The sequence below is a fragment of the Gossypium arboreum genome, chromosome 13, assembly GCF_025698485.1.
Source record: "Gossypium arboreum isolate Shixiya-1 chromosome 13, ASM2569848v2, whole genome shotgun sequence".
Taxonomy (NCBI): Eukaryota; Viridiplantae; Streptophyta; class Magnoliopsida; order Malvales; family Malvaceae; genus Gossypium; species Gossypium arboreum.
This window is the reverse complement of record NC_069082.1, coordinates 1,577,712-1,591,949: the sequence shown is the minus strand read 5'-3', so window position 1 is coordinate 1,591,949 and position 14,238 is coordinate 1,577,712. Positions and strand designations below refer to the sequence as shown.

General features: G+C 33.4%; 2 protein-coding genes across 5 annotated transcripts; both read left to right on the top strand.

Annotated features, from left to right (window-relative positions):
* Window positions 1-1,989: 1,989 nt before the first annotated feature.
* LOC108461235 (PHD finger protein ALFIN-LIKE 2) lies at window positions 1,990-6,556 on the top strand. The gene is made up of 5 exons (XM_017760995.2): window positions 1,990-2,327; window positions 2,426-2,458; window positions 3,081-3,303; window positions 5,752-5,872; window positions 6,001-6,556. Exons 1-5 carry the CDS (start codon window positions 2,240-2,242, stop codon window positions 6,244-6,246), a joined length of 711 nt encoding a protein of 236 aa, XP_017616484.1. The 5' UTR covers window positions 1,990-2,239; the 3' UTR covers window positions 6,247-6,556.
* Window positions 6,557-10,060: 3,504 nt separating this feature from the next.
* Window positions 10,061-13,050, top strand: LOC108464512 (zinc finger CCCH domain-containing protein 29). Of its 4 annotated transcripts, none has more exons than XM_053024161.1 (3): window positions 10,216-10,458; window positions 10,754-10,817; window positions 10,896-13,050. In XM_053024161.1, the coding sequence occupies exons 2-3, from the start codon at window positions 10,766-10,768 to the stop codon at window positions 12,788-12,790; spliced, it is 1,947 nt and encodes a 648-aa protein (XP_052880121.1). In that variant the 5' UTR covers window positions 10,216-10,458; window positions 10,754-10,765; the 3' UTR covers window positions 12,791-13,050. The 4 variants fall into 4 exon arrangements, with proteins under 4 accessions (XP_017620344.1, XP_052880121.1, XP_052880122.1 ...); XM_053024162.1 differs by having other exon boundaries at window positions 10,217-10,458; window positions 10,917-13,050; XM_017764856.2 differs by having other exon boundaries at window positions 10,217-10,458; window positions 10,914-13,050.
* Window positions 13,051-14,238: the final 1,188 nt, after the last annotated feature.

Below are 14,238 nucleotides of genomic sequence, written 5' to 3'. Positions count from 1 at the left end.
ATTAGAAACGTGTGATTTGGTTAAGCTACAGACAAATGTGAAGAGGCTTTGAATTTGTAATCATTGGCTAACAAAAACAAAAAGGTCAAATTATGTCACAAGTACCTGCACTTTAGAATTTAGATCATATACTTTAATTTTTAGAAATTTAATCCTTTTACTTATTAGATTTTAAAATTTAAATCTAATCGTTAACACTTTTATTTTTATTAAATTTATTGATGTAACATTTTGAAATAAAAATTCACTTGATAGTTGTGTAATTAAAAAATTGTAATTAGCCTAAATTTAATATAAAAATTTAACAGTTAGATTTTTAGAACTAAAATCTGAAAAGTAAAAGGACTAAATTATTGGGAACTAAAGTATAAAGACTAAATTCTAAATTTTCAAAAGTACAATGACTTGTGGGAAATTTGACCAAAACAAAATTGTGTCTGAATTTCTTTGTCCACAAAGGCATGGGCAGGCAATTTCACATGTCCATCTGAAAAAGAACTGAAAACTTACACATGCATCCACAGATCCTTAGCTGCTGTATTTTTTTTTTTTCCACATGTTGAAATAAAGTTTAGTTCGGAATAAGGATGGTGAAATTTAAATTGTCCAATAGATTTTGAATTAATCCGTCTTAAATGAAGTGAATATTTTTAAAGAAAATGTGGGATTTGGTCCATTTTTTTTAACAATAAGTTTAGTTCGTATGAAGCAGTTGTGGTAATTTCTTGCTTCACTCCGCCCTACTTCACTTTACAAAATTATTATTTTATCTTTGTAAATATTTAACTATTAAAAGGATCAAAATGTAGTAACATATTACACAAAAATTCATATATTTTATGTTTAAATTTTTTTGAAGAATTATGTTTAAATGTTTAATTGACTTTAAAAATTTGAAAATATTAAAGGTAAGTAGCAAAAATTAAATTGGGATGGAACTGGGTAGGGTAGGGATGGATGCATGCAACATTCAAGGAGGTGATAATGCTTTTCAAGATTATACACATATAATGAGCGAGGCGGGTGATGGAACAATGATGGGTTTAGCAAAATTTGCTCTTGTCCCACTCCATTACCATCATAGCTTGGAATAGATCAACATTTACACAAATGTTACGGGACAAATTTGTTAAATTAAAACTAAATTAAAAAAATATGTAAATTTTGAGGGCTAAATTTGTTATTATATCAACCAAAATCATGTACTTGATTGAAAACATTAATGTTTTGATTATTTGTCCTTAGTTGCTCACTTTCAAAATTAATAATGATTAAATTTCTCTAATTTCGAAATTGGTTGCTTGTCTTATTTTATTTTACTTTAAAAACATTATTTTATTTTTTATTTAATAAAGTATTCTCATTAGCATTAAATAAAAATTAGTTTAAAAATTCAAAATATTTTTACTTTAATATTAAAATTAATGGCTTTCATGACTAAAAATCATAGGTTGGTATGGCAACTTATTTAACTGTAAAAGAGAAATAGTACAAGGGCTTGTTTAAACAAAGTGTAGTAGTTAAGGGTTTTTTGTAGTATATTAACCAAAAAAAAATCTCTCTAGAAAATAATTGGGTAAACTACATTAGTAGTCACCCAACTATTTATAAATTTATTTTTTGGTCATCAACTAACTAACGTACAAATGAAAATACTAAAAAATCTAAGATAGTCGGGTGACCAAAAAAGATAAAATTGAACAGTTGAGTGACTATTTTGTAACTTTTCATAGTTGGGTGACTCAAAAAGAAATTCACTAATAGTCGAGTGATCATTTTTTGTAACTTTTCATAGTTGGATAACCAAAAAAGAAATTTAATAACAGTTGAGTGACTAATACTGCAGTTTACCCAAAATATTTTTCCATAGGCCCTATTATATTTTCTTTTGGGCCTAAACCAAACCAGGCCCAATTAATTACCATTAAAAAATCCGCTAAGCCTAAAAAAACCAAATCCGACAAATCTCATTTCCCTTTTTCAACTTTTTTCTCTCATCTCGTGTCTTTTTTGAGTTCCGTACACTCAGCTTCAAAATTACTCTTTTATTTTTCATGTAATAAAAAATAAATAAATAAAAAAGAAAAAGAAAATCCGTTTCTGGGAATAACCGACCGATCCGTTTCCAAAAATAAGACACTCTTCTCTTTTTCATTTTTTTTCTTTTTATTTACGCACATAAAAAAATATTATAAATTATAATACAATCTTTATTTTGGGGAAAAAGAAAAAAAAAAGTATGGCTTCTTCTAGTCCTCGCACTGTGGAAGAGATCTTCAAAGACTATAGCGCTCGACGCTCCGGTCTTGTTCGTGCTCTCACTTACGGTGATTTTCTCTTTCTGTAAACCCTAACTTCACTCATCCATTTTTTTAAAAAAAATTATTAATTTTTTTTGTTATGCTTTCGTTTGGTTTTGATTCAGATGTAGATGATTTCTACTCGCAATGCGATCCAGGTAAGCTTCTTCTTCTTTTTTTTTTTTCGTTTTTTGTTTGTTTTTATTTGAGGAGTATAGAGATGAGAATTCTGGTTTGTCTGTGGGAGTGAACTGAGGTTGATAGAATCGATCTGATTCAATTTTGAATCGCGGAGTTCCTTTTGCCTTTGCATGCTATTTTCCTCGATTGTTTCAAGTTTCTGACCTCTGTCGGTCATTGGATTTCAATCTTTATCGTGAGTTTCTTCTTAGGTAAAATTTAAAATTGAGTTTTTTTTTTTTTAAAGTGTAGGAAGTTGATTGGAAATTATAGAGGAAATTTTTATCGAAGTTACTTTTATCTTCTTGATTTAGGTCATTTTTATGCCAGTTGTTTGATTTAGATGCGGAATTGTTTTCTTTTTGTCTTTTTGACTGTTAGAATTTTGGTTTGAGTCTTGATAAGGGATCGAAAATTTATTCATATGCAGTAAGCAATACATATTTGGTTTCTGTTTCATTTTCCCCTACCTTTTTTCTTTTAGATGCTAAATTTGGTTGAGCAATGTCCAAGTTGTGTTTCATTGTAGGTTGTAGTATTTGTGGTTTTGAACGTGGATATAATTTTGTTCTTGAAGTATTTTGATTTGTTGCTGCTTAGATAAGGAGAATTTGTGTCTGTATGGACACCCAAATGAGGCTTGGGAGGTAGCTTTACCAGCAGAGGAAGTTCCACCTGAGCTCCCTGAGCCAGCCTTGGGTATCAATTTTGCTAGAGATGGGATGAACCGGAAAGACTGGCTTTCACTGGTTGCTGTGCATAGTGATTGTTGGTTGCTTTCCGTGTCTTTCTACTTTGGAGCTCGGCTTAATCGCAATGAAAGGTACATTGTTCTGGCATATACCTTTTCCCTACTAGAATTGAAATATTTCATTTGCACTGATATTGTGTTTATGATCTGAGTTTTCTTCTGTTGCTAGTTGATACTAAACAATTATTTATCTTAGTCATAGTGGTATATGAATGCCTATGATTTGACATAACATGAAGCTGTGTTGGGCTGGAATTGGGAAAAATAAGCATCAGAATTCTGGTGATGTTGGAATACTTTTATCTATATTGGCCACTCTTAGAAGTAATGTCCCTTATTGAGTAGAATTTATTCTATCAAGGTCATAGTTTTATTATATTTTCTTCTGGTTTTGTCTTGAGCTAGATCAATGAATGTGAGACTGCTAGAATGATGAGGCATATGTTACATATGCTTTTTTTTCTCCTCTTACCTGCTTTGCGGACATTTTATATTTTAGTTTTTAAATTGCTGGCAGTTGTTTCCATGCTGTTTGTGTGATATTTTGAGTGTGTGAAACCGTGATACTCTATAGTCACATGAAGCCATGAATAGTCTTTAGGTGGTTTATTTTCACTGAACTTTAGCTTGTTGAAGATTCAGGGTGGTTACATTGTGCTGTTAGGATTGAGGGAGTGTGCAATGTTGATTTGAAATTGAAGCGAGAGTGAAACAATCTAGAAGGAATTTCATTGGGTGGGGATCAGTGAGTGGATGGCCAAGTGCTTGGAGCTGAGAGGTTTATGGCCATTTAAGGAACTTTACCGCAAGCATTTAATTGTCAGTACCAATAGAACTCCTAATTGCACTTTGAGTGCACTACAAAGTGATATTTATATCAGACTAGGAATCCTTTTTTCACATTGTGGGTTTTGGCTTCCGATGCATTGCATGCAATCTAGGTGGATTCTCTGTCTAGCCACCAAGATACTAACCTAGATTTTACCAATGCAGTGCTAAAGACTTTATCTCTTTTATCTAGCGTTATCCACTCTGTTTATGGATAGTTAGATGGGAATCTAGAGGTTTAATACCTTCTGTCCTCTATCTTAGTAAACCTTTAGGTGGAGACCGACATCTCCTTATTTAATGCTTTTATTCTCAATCTTGGGAGGCTACTTTGAAGGTCCTTCCAAAATAATCTGAGAATGATCCCCTGTTTAAATAATTGCCATAACTCTTAATTTTAATTGAATTAAGATGCTTTGCACCTAATATTGATGTCATTTGAACATTCATTTAACCTTTCTTGGAGTTTGTGGCAGGATAGGCTTTCTAAGCTTATACTTGGGTAAGATGTGAGTATGTTTTTCTGCCTTTCTTGATTTGTTCCCGAGCTAGTTTTGTCAATTAAGTTCCTGATTGTAGGCATTACTCTTGTTCTTGGATACCTAATATAGTGCTCCAATGATAAAAGAAAAAAAAGAGATTCTTTTTTTTTTTTTTGTTCATAAGAGAAATCGTTTCCTTAACTGCAACCTGAACTCATCAAAGGCCTCTTTTAGCATTCTTTCTCCTTCTCTGCCCTCTTTTTTTTGTCTCAATTTAGAATCCAAGACAGCAGCTTAATGAAAGTCACTAGCTTACAAACTAAAGGTTGTTATGTTGCCCCCAAAATTGTATTGCCAATCCCCCTCCCAACCTTTCCCTCATAAATTTTCATTAATATCTCAAATCAGCTCATCCTAGTTTGTATTAGGTCAAGTTTGTTGTTTATTTGGGTAAAATTGTATTTTGCTGTTTCATCAATATAACATTATGTCTGGCAAAATAGGATGTTGATCAAAGAGACTTGTAAGAACTCTTTCTATCATAGATGCTTTATATATTGTACAAAATGATAATAATATATATATATACATATGCGCCAAAGTAGATAGAGGTCAGGTTGAGCCAGCACTTTGGATCTTTGAAGCTAGCTATGTACTTGAGAATTTCCAGATTCACCATTTAGGCCTTTAATTGGTAACTCCTTTGTTCTACTTGTGCTAAACAACCTTGACATGCATGCATATTTTAACAAGCATGCATGTTTTTACCTAGAAAGTTACCTTCTCGGGCATGTGTTTCTGGTTGTGGACTAGAAGTTGGTGTGCCCTTTTTTTTTTCTTTTGGTATGACCAAGGTGTTCTTCATGTCCGTTTTACGGTCCATGAAGACTAATCCTTTTAGGGTTCATGGATGCTCCTCCCGGCAATGGCGTCTCCTGGGTTTAAACATGAGTTTTTTCCTTTGGAGTGCAATAGCCTTACTACTACACCCAACCCTTGTAGGTGAAGTTGATGTGCCTTTGCATTGATATTTTATTCAGTTTTCCTTTTAGAAAAGGTGTCATGTAGTCAAGATCCCAAATCAAAAGGGACCCAGCCTAGCTATCAGGTTGTTGGTTCCTGTGATGCCAACCTTCTGCTCTCTCTCTCTATATATTTATGTATTCAGGAAGTTCTTTGTGACAGAGAGTTTGTGCCTTTTACTCAACAGGAAGCGCTTATTTAGCATGATAAACGATCTTCCAACTGTCTTTGAAGTTGTAACTGGAAGGAAGCCCATAAAAGACAAGCCCACAGTAGAAAGTGGAAGCAAATCACGAAACAGCACGAAGGTAAATTTGCTATGTCCCCTCCATTCACAAGAATAATGAATGCAATTGAAACTGTTAAATGTGAGCTTCATAACATCATTGCTCTTTCACTTGTTTTTGTATTTATAATTTTACCTTCTGCCTCTCAGAGATCAATCGATGGACAGCCAAGAAGCAATCCTAAGTTAGTTGATGAAAATTATGAGGATGAAGAAGAGCAGGGCGACACCTTTTGCGGGATTTGTGGTGGAGGATATAATTCTGATGAGTTTTGGATCGGTTGTGACAACTGTGAACGGTGGTACCATGGAAAGTGCGTGAAGATAACACCAGCCAAAGCCGAATTGATTAAGTTCTACAAGTGTCCATTATGCACGAAAAAGGCGAGACAGTAGCCAGCCGATGGAGGGAAGGACGACTAACCTGATCGGTTTTTATTCACAGATGATGTTTTAAAGCAGCAGCTACAATGAATGCAAATTCTTTCTTTTTTTTTTTTTTTACTGAAAAAATCCTTCCTTAAATTGCAAAACCAAACTACTTTGGTACTTTAGGTTCATTAATGAGATGCAGTGGCATAAAATGCATAGGATTGGTGTAGATTAAAACTGTCCTTTTTAAACTTTTTAACTTACATTATCGTGTCGAGAAGCAGGGAATGCAGTCTTCCAGTTTCCGAATGTTCGGAATCTGGTTTGATACTTAGTTGCTCTTCAGTCCTAATGGCTGTTCAGGTGGCCGATGGATTTAGTTTTTATGTGCTTATTATTAATTCACATCATGTTCATTTCCCTAACTTAAAATAGAGTTGTTCAATTGAACTACTTGCTATGATCAAAAGGTTCCTCTGATATTTAGACCAAAATATTTAAATAGCATTTTTTTAATGTTGTCTAAAGTGTTTTTTTTTTAAATTGCAAGCGGAACCCACCGTTTTTAATGTTCAAATATTTTTTCATTTTTAAATAACAGAATTAAAAATTTCACTTCTTTTATAATTTTTTTAATAAAGAAAGGCTGTTTTTGGTTTTGGTAAATATATGAGGTTTAGGGTCCGATATTTGTATGCAAACCCTTTTCTTATTCTTTAATGTAGACTTTATTTTAGGCCTGTATATTTATCATTTTTTTTTGAAGTACAATTATTGCCAAACGCATGTCTCAAAACTGGGTATGCCAACTACAGAAAGATAACCCAAAAAAATACCCTACCAAAAAGATTGCTTCATTTATTTATCATGGCAAAGTTAGTGAACCATGCTCCTATTTTTAGATATTTTTCATGTATATAAATATGAGTATTTACACCAACTTCAGTGTATCACTTTTCGGTTCAGTTCTATCACTTTGTTGTTTTTTCTTTACTTATATTAATTGTGATATTATTCTTGTTTATTATAAAATTCAAGTGAGTCATTAAATTTAAGATGTGTGTGCGAGTTCTACTTATTTGATGCTTGAATAGAGGTATGCATGGGCCGGGTTGGGTCAACTAAAAATTTAGGCCTGTTGTTAGGCCCGGGCTGAAAAATGAGCCTAAAATTTTTCCCAAGCCCTAACCGAATAAAAATGTTAAAACCTGCACCCAATTCGCCCACCCATATTAATTTTTATATTATTTTAAAATATATATAAACTATCAAAATACTAAAAACATCAAAATAAATATTTCCCAACATATTGAAAATAAATTTTAAAAATATGTATACTTAAATAACACTAAAATAGATGCAACTTAACAAGCAAATGCTTCTAAAATAATAACAAAATTAACAAATGTGTTTAAAATAATAAAATAAATTAACAATAAAATAAATTTTATACAATATCCAAATAATAACAACAAAATAGTAGCAACATAATAGTAAAATAGTAGCAAAACAGGAGAAAACAATAAGGAAATAATATTAAAAAATAATTTTTTTGTCATGTAGTGAATTCAGGCTGGGCAGGGCTCGGGCCAAAAATGCCTTACCCGAGGCTCGGCCCGTTTTTTCAACAGGCCTAATTTTTTTTCCCAAGCCCATTTTTCGGGCCTATATTTTTGCCCAAACCCTCCCAAATTTCTGGCGGGCCTTCGAGCCACTTCTATGCTTGAATATGCTCTTTACTATAAAGATGTGCTAGGTTGTTGGGGTCAATGAGATAAGATTATCAAATAATTGTATTTTTTGACGAGGAATGGAGAATGTTACTATTCTTTGCAAAATTTTGAAAGTCTTTTATGATGTTACTTGTGTTCTTTCTGGTTCTAATTATCTAAAGACTGATCTTTATTTTAGAGGGGTTTGGAAGGTTCACATGGTCTTGCTTCATGTAGTTAAATGACCTCATTTTTTTTAACTCTAATAGTTAAGCAAATGCAAAAGAAATTTAATAAATATTATGCTAAGTATTTTTTGATATTGTCATGTGCTACAATTTTACACCCTCTTTACAAGTTAAATTATGTGAAATATTGCTTTACTACAATTTATGATACTCATGCTTCGGACTTTTTGCAAACCATTCTTAATAATTTTAAACTCTTATTTGATGAGTATGTTAAGAACTCCAAATTCACATCTTCCTCTTTGGCCAAGAGTTCCAATATTTCTGATAATGATCCTATAAATTCTAGTTTGTATCAATTCAATGTTAATAGGGCTGATTTGGGAGGAGATTATAGTGAGAGTGATGATTACAAACAATATTTAATTGAATCCAGTACTAAGAGTGAAAATTATAGTTGAACATTTACTTGGAAGAACCATAGCTTGAGTTGAATGGCCAAACAAATGTATTGGATTATTAGAGCAAAAGTTCAATTCAATATCATAAGCTATTATTATTGGCTCATGACCTTTTGACAATTTTGATATCGATTGTAGCTTTCAAGTTAACTTTTAGCATTGAGAAGAAAGTTATCACACCTTTGAGGAATTCACTTAAATAAAAAACAGTTCAAGCCATTATTTGCTTTGATGACTAGATGTGCAAACTAAAGGATTTTCAACAAGTAATTATTATTCTCGTTTTATTGTTATAATTTTATAACATTTTATCAATTCAATTATCTAACTATTGATTCTCATTTAACTTACAATTTATAACTTGTTATAAATTCAAATATGTTAATTGGTTGATATATAGATATTTTGGTTGGTTGAGTACATTTTAAAAGTTGTTTTTTTGTAGTGTTTTGGGTGCTGTTTCATGTTGTTCCACTTTCGCTTTTAATATTGTTTAGATATTGTAAAATATTTATTCTATTGTTAATTTTGTTACTATTTTAATTGCAACTATTTTAGTACAATTTTTAAAATATATTTTTAATTTGTTTTGTTTACTTATATGTAGACTTTTCATCTATACTTAAACACTATGACAACTATATGAAATTTTATTAACCATAGTCTCTTTATATCTATATTTTCAAATTCATTATCAATAATATATGTGTTTACAAGAATTACTCTAATTTTGCTCATATTTTGTAAAGATTTGTTATATAATCCAAATCTTGACCTTGTTAATGGGGATTTCCAATCCTCAGTATTTGAATCTTATATTGTTTTAGTTTGGATAAATATACTAGTAATCACCTAATTATTGATAAGTTTATTTTTGTCACTCATGACTTAACTATGAAAAGTTACAAAATATCACCTAACTATTCAATTTTGTCTTTTTTGGTTATCAATGAAATAATGATGTCAACTTTTAAAATTGACATAATAGCAACTTTAATCCTCAATGTTTACACATTGTGTAATTTGGTCCTTTTGTAGTTTACTTTTCTTTGTGACCCTTTCACTTAAAAAGCTAAATAAATAAATAAAATTTTCAGCTAAAATTGATTGAAAATATATAAAAAATAAAACACCTAAAATCCAAGATAATAATTTTCATAAAATATTGCAAAAGAGAGAGAGACCAAATTACACAATGTATAATGTTGAAGATTAATTTTTTAAAATAAAAACTAAATTGATATAATTATAAATTTCAAGCGTTAAAGTTGCTATTAAGCTAATTCTAAAAACTACCACTATTAACAACTAGTGACCGGAAAAAAATAAAATTAAATAGTTAAATGGCTAAAAAGATATTTATTAATAGTTAGATCACTATTAGTTGAATTTACCCTTTTAATTTTAATAATGTATTTTATACATATTGTTTTCATGAATGATAGATTTAGAGAGAGAGAGAAGGAAATGATCGTTGAAACAGTAGAAAGTGGAAGGCTGAGTCAGTGCAGGGGCATATCTTGTCTGTCTGTCACCCACCTAAATGGAAGTGAAACGCGTAAAAGGGTGGCTTACAACTTGGAATCTCTCATTTCTTTGTGTCATCCTCAATTTCATTTCATTTTTTATTTGTAAATAAGCTAAAAAGTAATACAAAGGGGACCCCTTTAGCCCTTTCCCTTTGAAAATTTGAGCTTTTCTTTTGGTCTTGGAGTTTGACCATAACAGAAAGAGAAGGGAAGATAACTCACACTTTCCTCTCTTCTTCCTCAAAAATCAACACCAACCCATTCTTTAAAAGCCTCTCTACTTTGCTCTTCTTTTCTCCCTCAAAGCTTTTCTTCATATCCAATCCATCTCAAAGACTGCTTTTAGGTAAAAAAAAAAAGACTTCGACTTTGGCTTTGATTCTGATTTTATGAATGTTTTGATATAATCCTTTTTATGAATTCATAAGTTTTAGCTTGTTGGGTTTTTTTTTTTTAGTCAAAAGTAGTGAATTTTAGAGTAAATGGAATTGTATGAATGAATTTTTATGGTATTTGGAATTTTTAGTTGGGGTTGTTTTGCTTTCAGTCCTTTGGTCTAAGCACAACTATAGAGTGTTTTGTTCTTGACTTTTGCTTATGGAATGAGACACTGAACTCTTGTTGTTGTAATAACTATGCAGGTTTGTTGGGGAATGTGCTGTGGTTCAAAATCTGAACTTGTTCCTTCAAATTTCACCATGGAAGGTGAGCTACAAGAGCATAAAATTGGTGCTATATGTAAATGTTCACTTTTGCTTGAATTGGCTGCTTCTAATGATCTAGTGGCCTTTAAAAATGAAGTAGAAGAGAAAGGTTTGGATCTTGGCGAAGCAAGTTTGTGGTATGGTAGAAGAATTTGGTCTAGAAAGATGGGATTTGAAGAAAGGACGCCTTTGATAATTGCTTCCATGTTCGGTAGCGTGGATGTTTTGAAATACATCATTGGAAGCGGCAAGATCGATGTGAATGACGCTTGTGGTACCGATGGAGCTACTGCTTTGCATTGTGCTGTTGCTGGTGGTTCGGATTCTTCGGTTGAGATTGTCAAGTTGTTGCTTGATGCATCTGCTGATGCTAATCGTGTTGATGCTAATGGGAGCAAGCCAATCGATCTGGTTGTGCCGGCTTTAAAATCCTTGAGTAGTTCCAAAAGAAAGGTGATCGAGTTGTTGCTGAAAGGTGTTAGTGGCTGTGTTCTTAACGAGAAGGATGAATCTGAAAAGACGGTGTTGCCTCAGTTGTTCAAAGAAGGGTCTGAGAAAAAAGAGTATCCTATTGATGTATCATTGCCTGATATCAACAATGGTATCTATGGAACTGATGATTTCAGGATGTATACCTTTAAGGTGAAGCCTTGCTCAAGGGCATACTCCCATGATTGGACCGAGTGTCCTTTTGTTCATCCCGGTGAGAATGCGAGGAGGAGGGACCCAAGGAAGTACCCTTATAGCTGTGTGCCATGTCTGGAGTTTCGGAAGGGTGCATGTCCTAAGGGTGATGCTTGTGATTATGCACATGGTATTTTCGAATCTTGGTTGCATCCTTCTCAGTATCGAACAAGGCTTTGCAAAGATGAAATCGCCTGCGCACGTAAAGTCTGTTTCTTTGCTCATAAACTCGAAGAATTGCGTCCCGTGAATGCTTCCACCGGATCAGCTATGCCTTCACCGAGGTCTGCTGTTATCAATGCAGCGGATATGGCTAATTTGAGCCCTCTAGCACTTGGTTCATCTGCCTTGCCATTGCCTACCACTTCAACGCCGCCCATGTCTCCTTTGGCTGTTGCTTCCTCTCCAAAGTCTGGTGGCTTGTGGCACAAGCAAGTTAACCTCACCCCACCTACGTTGCAGCTACCGGGTAGCCGCTTGAAGACAGCTTTTACTGCCAGAGATTTTGATTTGGAAATGCAACTACTTGCGCTCGAGAATCATGCTAGCCAATTGCAGCAGCAACAATTGATGGATGAGATATCTAGTCTCTCCTCTCCATCTTGTTGGACTAAGGAATACAGTAGGCTTGAAGATTTAAAGCCTACCAAACTCGATGATGCTTTTGGATCTCTCGATCCATCTCTGCAATCTCCGTTGAAGGGACTGTCAATAGAATCCGTAACACAAACTCAATCACAATCTCGCCAAAACATGAACCAATTCCGTGCAAGCTACCCACCGAACCTTTCATCATCTCCGGTGAGGAAGCCCTCAGCCTTTGGTTTTGACTCATCTGCTGCTGTAGCTGCAGCAGTATTGAATTCCAGGTCTTCGGGATTTGCAAAACGGAGTCAGAGTTTTATAGACCGTGGAGCAATGACCGGTCGTGCTGGGCTTACTACATCTGCTAACTCAAAAACTATGATGTCTTCAAATATTTCTGATTGGAGCTCCCCTGATGGGAAACTGGATTGGGGTATTCAAGGAGATGAGCTGAACAAGCTTAGAAAGTCTGTTTCTTTCGGGTTTCGAAACAACAATCCCACCGCTACAGCAACAACGAACATGATGCCAACTGATGCTGATGAGCCAGATGTATCTTGGGTTCATTCCCTTGTGAAGGATACTGCACCTACGGAAGCTCGATTGCATCAACAACAACGATACAGTCTCAGTAAAGGTGTTCGAGAAACACTTCCACCATGGATGGAGCAAATGTACATAGAGCAGGAGCAGATGGTGGCATAAGAAAAAGATCCCTTTGCTCATTGCCTTATTCTAACTTATATTATTTCATATTGTATCAATCAAGAAGTAAACCTATATGAGCAGGAAGAATTAAGTGACTGCTCATATTAGAGAATTAGGAGAAAGATGGGATAAGCAACATGGAAATTTATTGATTATTTCATATTTTCTTTAAATAGGAGGGATAATTCTCTATGTTTTTAACGAGGAATGTGTTCTTATGTATATTTAATACGATTGAAGAAGTTTATTTAACTTAATTTATTTCTTATCTTTGGTAAATTGAAGGACGGAAACGAAATGGTTCAAGAAAGATAATTAGTCTGCAAATAATATAAAACAAATTTACTAAGCATTCATTGTAACGACTGTTACAACGAAAACAGACAGCGTAAGAGAAATAATAATAATAATAATAAATGACACAACTAATCTTTGTTTACGTAATTCAGGCACAACAATCTTACACTATAAGAGTACACTTCTTTCCCTATGGACTAAAACTCACAATTCCTTCCCAAGCATGTGCAGCCCCGGTAAAGAACTAATTATCCCACACCACACAATATCCACTCAACAGTATTCGACCAAGTGTTACAAACTCCTTAGTCAACTAAGCAAACACTCAAAAGTAGAAAGAAATAAACAAGTTGATTGAACACAAGATGCACACACTGTCGGTAGAAAATCAACTCTCAAAACTTGATTTCCTAAGGGAGAATGTCACCTATTTACAGGCTCAGAGAGCAGCAAAATATTCTCCTCTAAAACAACTGATAAGTTCTTGAAAAACTCTCTTTTAAAGAGATAAGAAGATTTTCATGCTTATCAAACTATCTCAAGGAAGTCGATTGGAGACTGAAATTTTTAGTCAAACCCATACTACTATTTTGTCAAATATGTCATATTTAAATAGACCAAATTTAGTTTAACCAAAACCTGTATAAGGCCCAAGCAAAGAAAGAAGTTCATTATAGTTATATGGAATGAGTAGCAACAACTTCCCTACAAATCTCCCCTTAGCATTTTGAACAAAATGACTAAAGCACCCCCAGCACAAGTGCATAGAACACCATATACAAAAGAATGTAGCATGATATAGATAAATGTGGGAACAAAAATGATAATTGCAAGAAAATTGAGTAGTGCTACGAGCAATGCTAATTGCTGCAAGCACTAGGGAAAAACAAAAATGAACACAAAGATATGTTTACATAATTCGGTTTCCTTATATTTGCGGGGCTTTGCCCATAGTGATAATTCATTATCTTAGCACCTTGTACAATAGGTGATTACAAGAACTAACACTTACCATATTAGTAACTTCACTTTCACTTTTGCACCTAAGATTTAGATTATTCTCCTTGAAAGTTTTTCTCTGAAAACTTAGTTTGTAAACTAAGTGACTTGCTAAGATAAAGATCAATTGCAGTCAATCTTTCCATCAA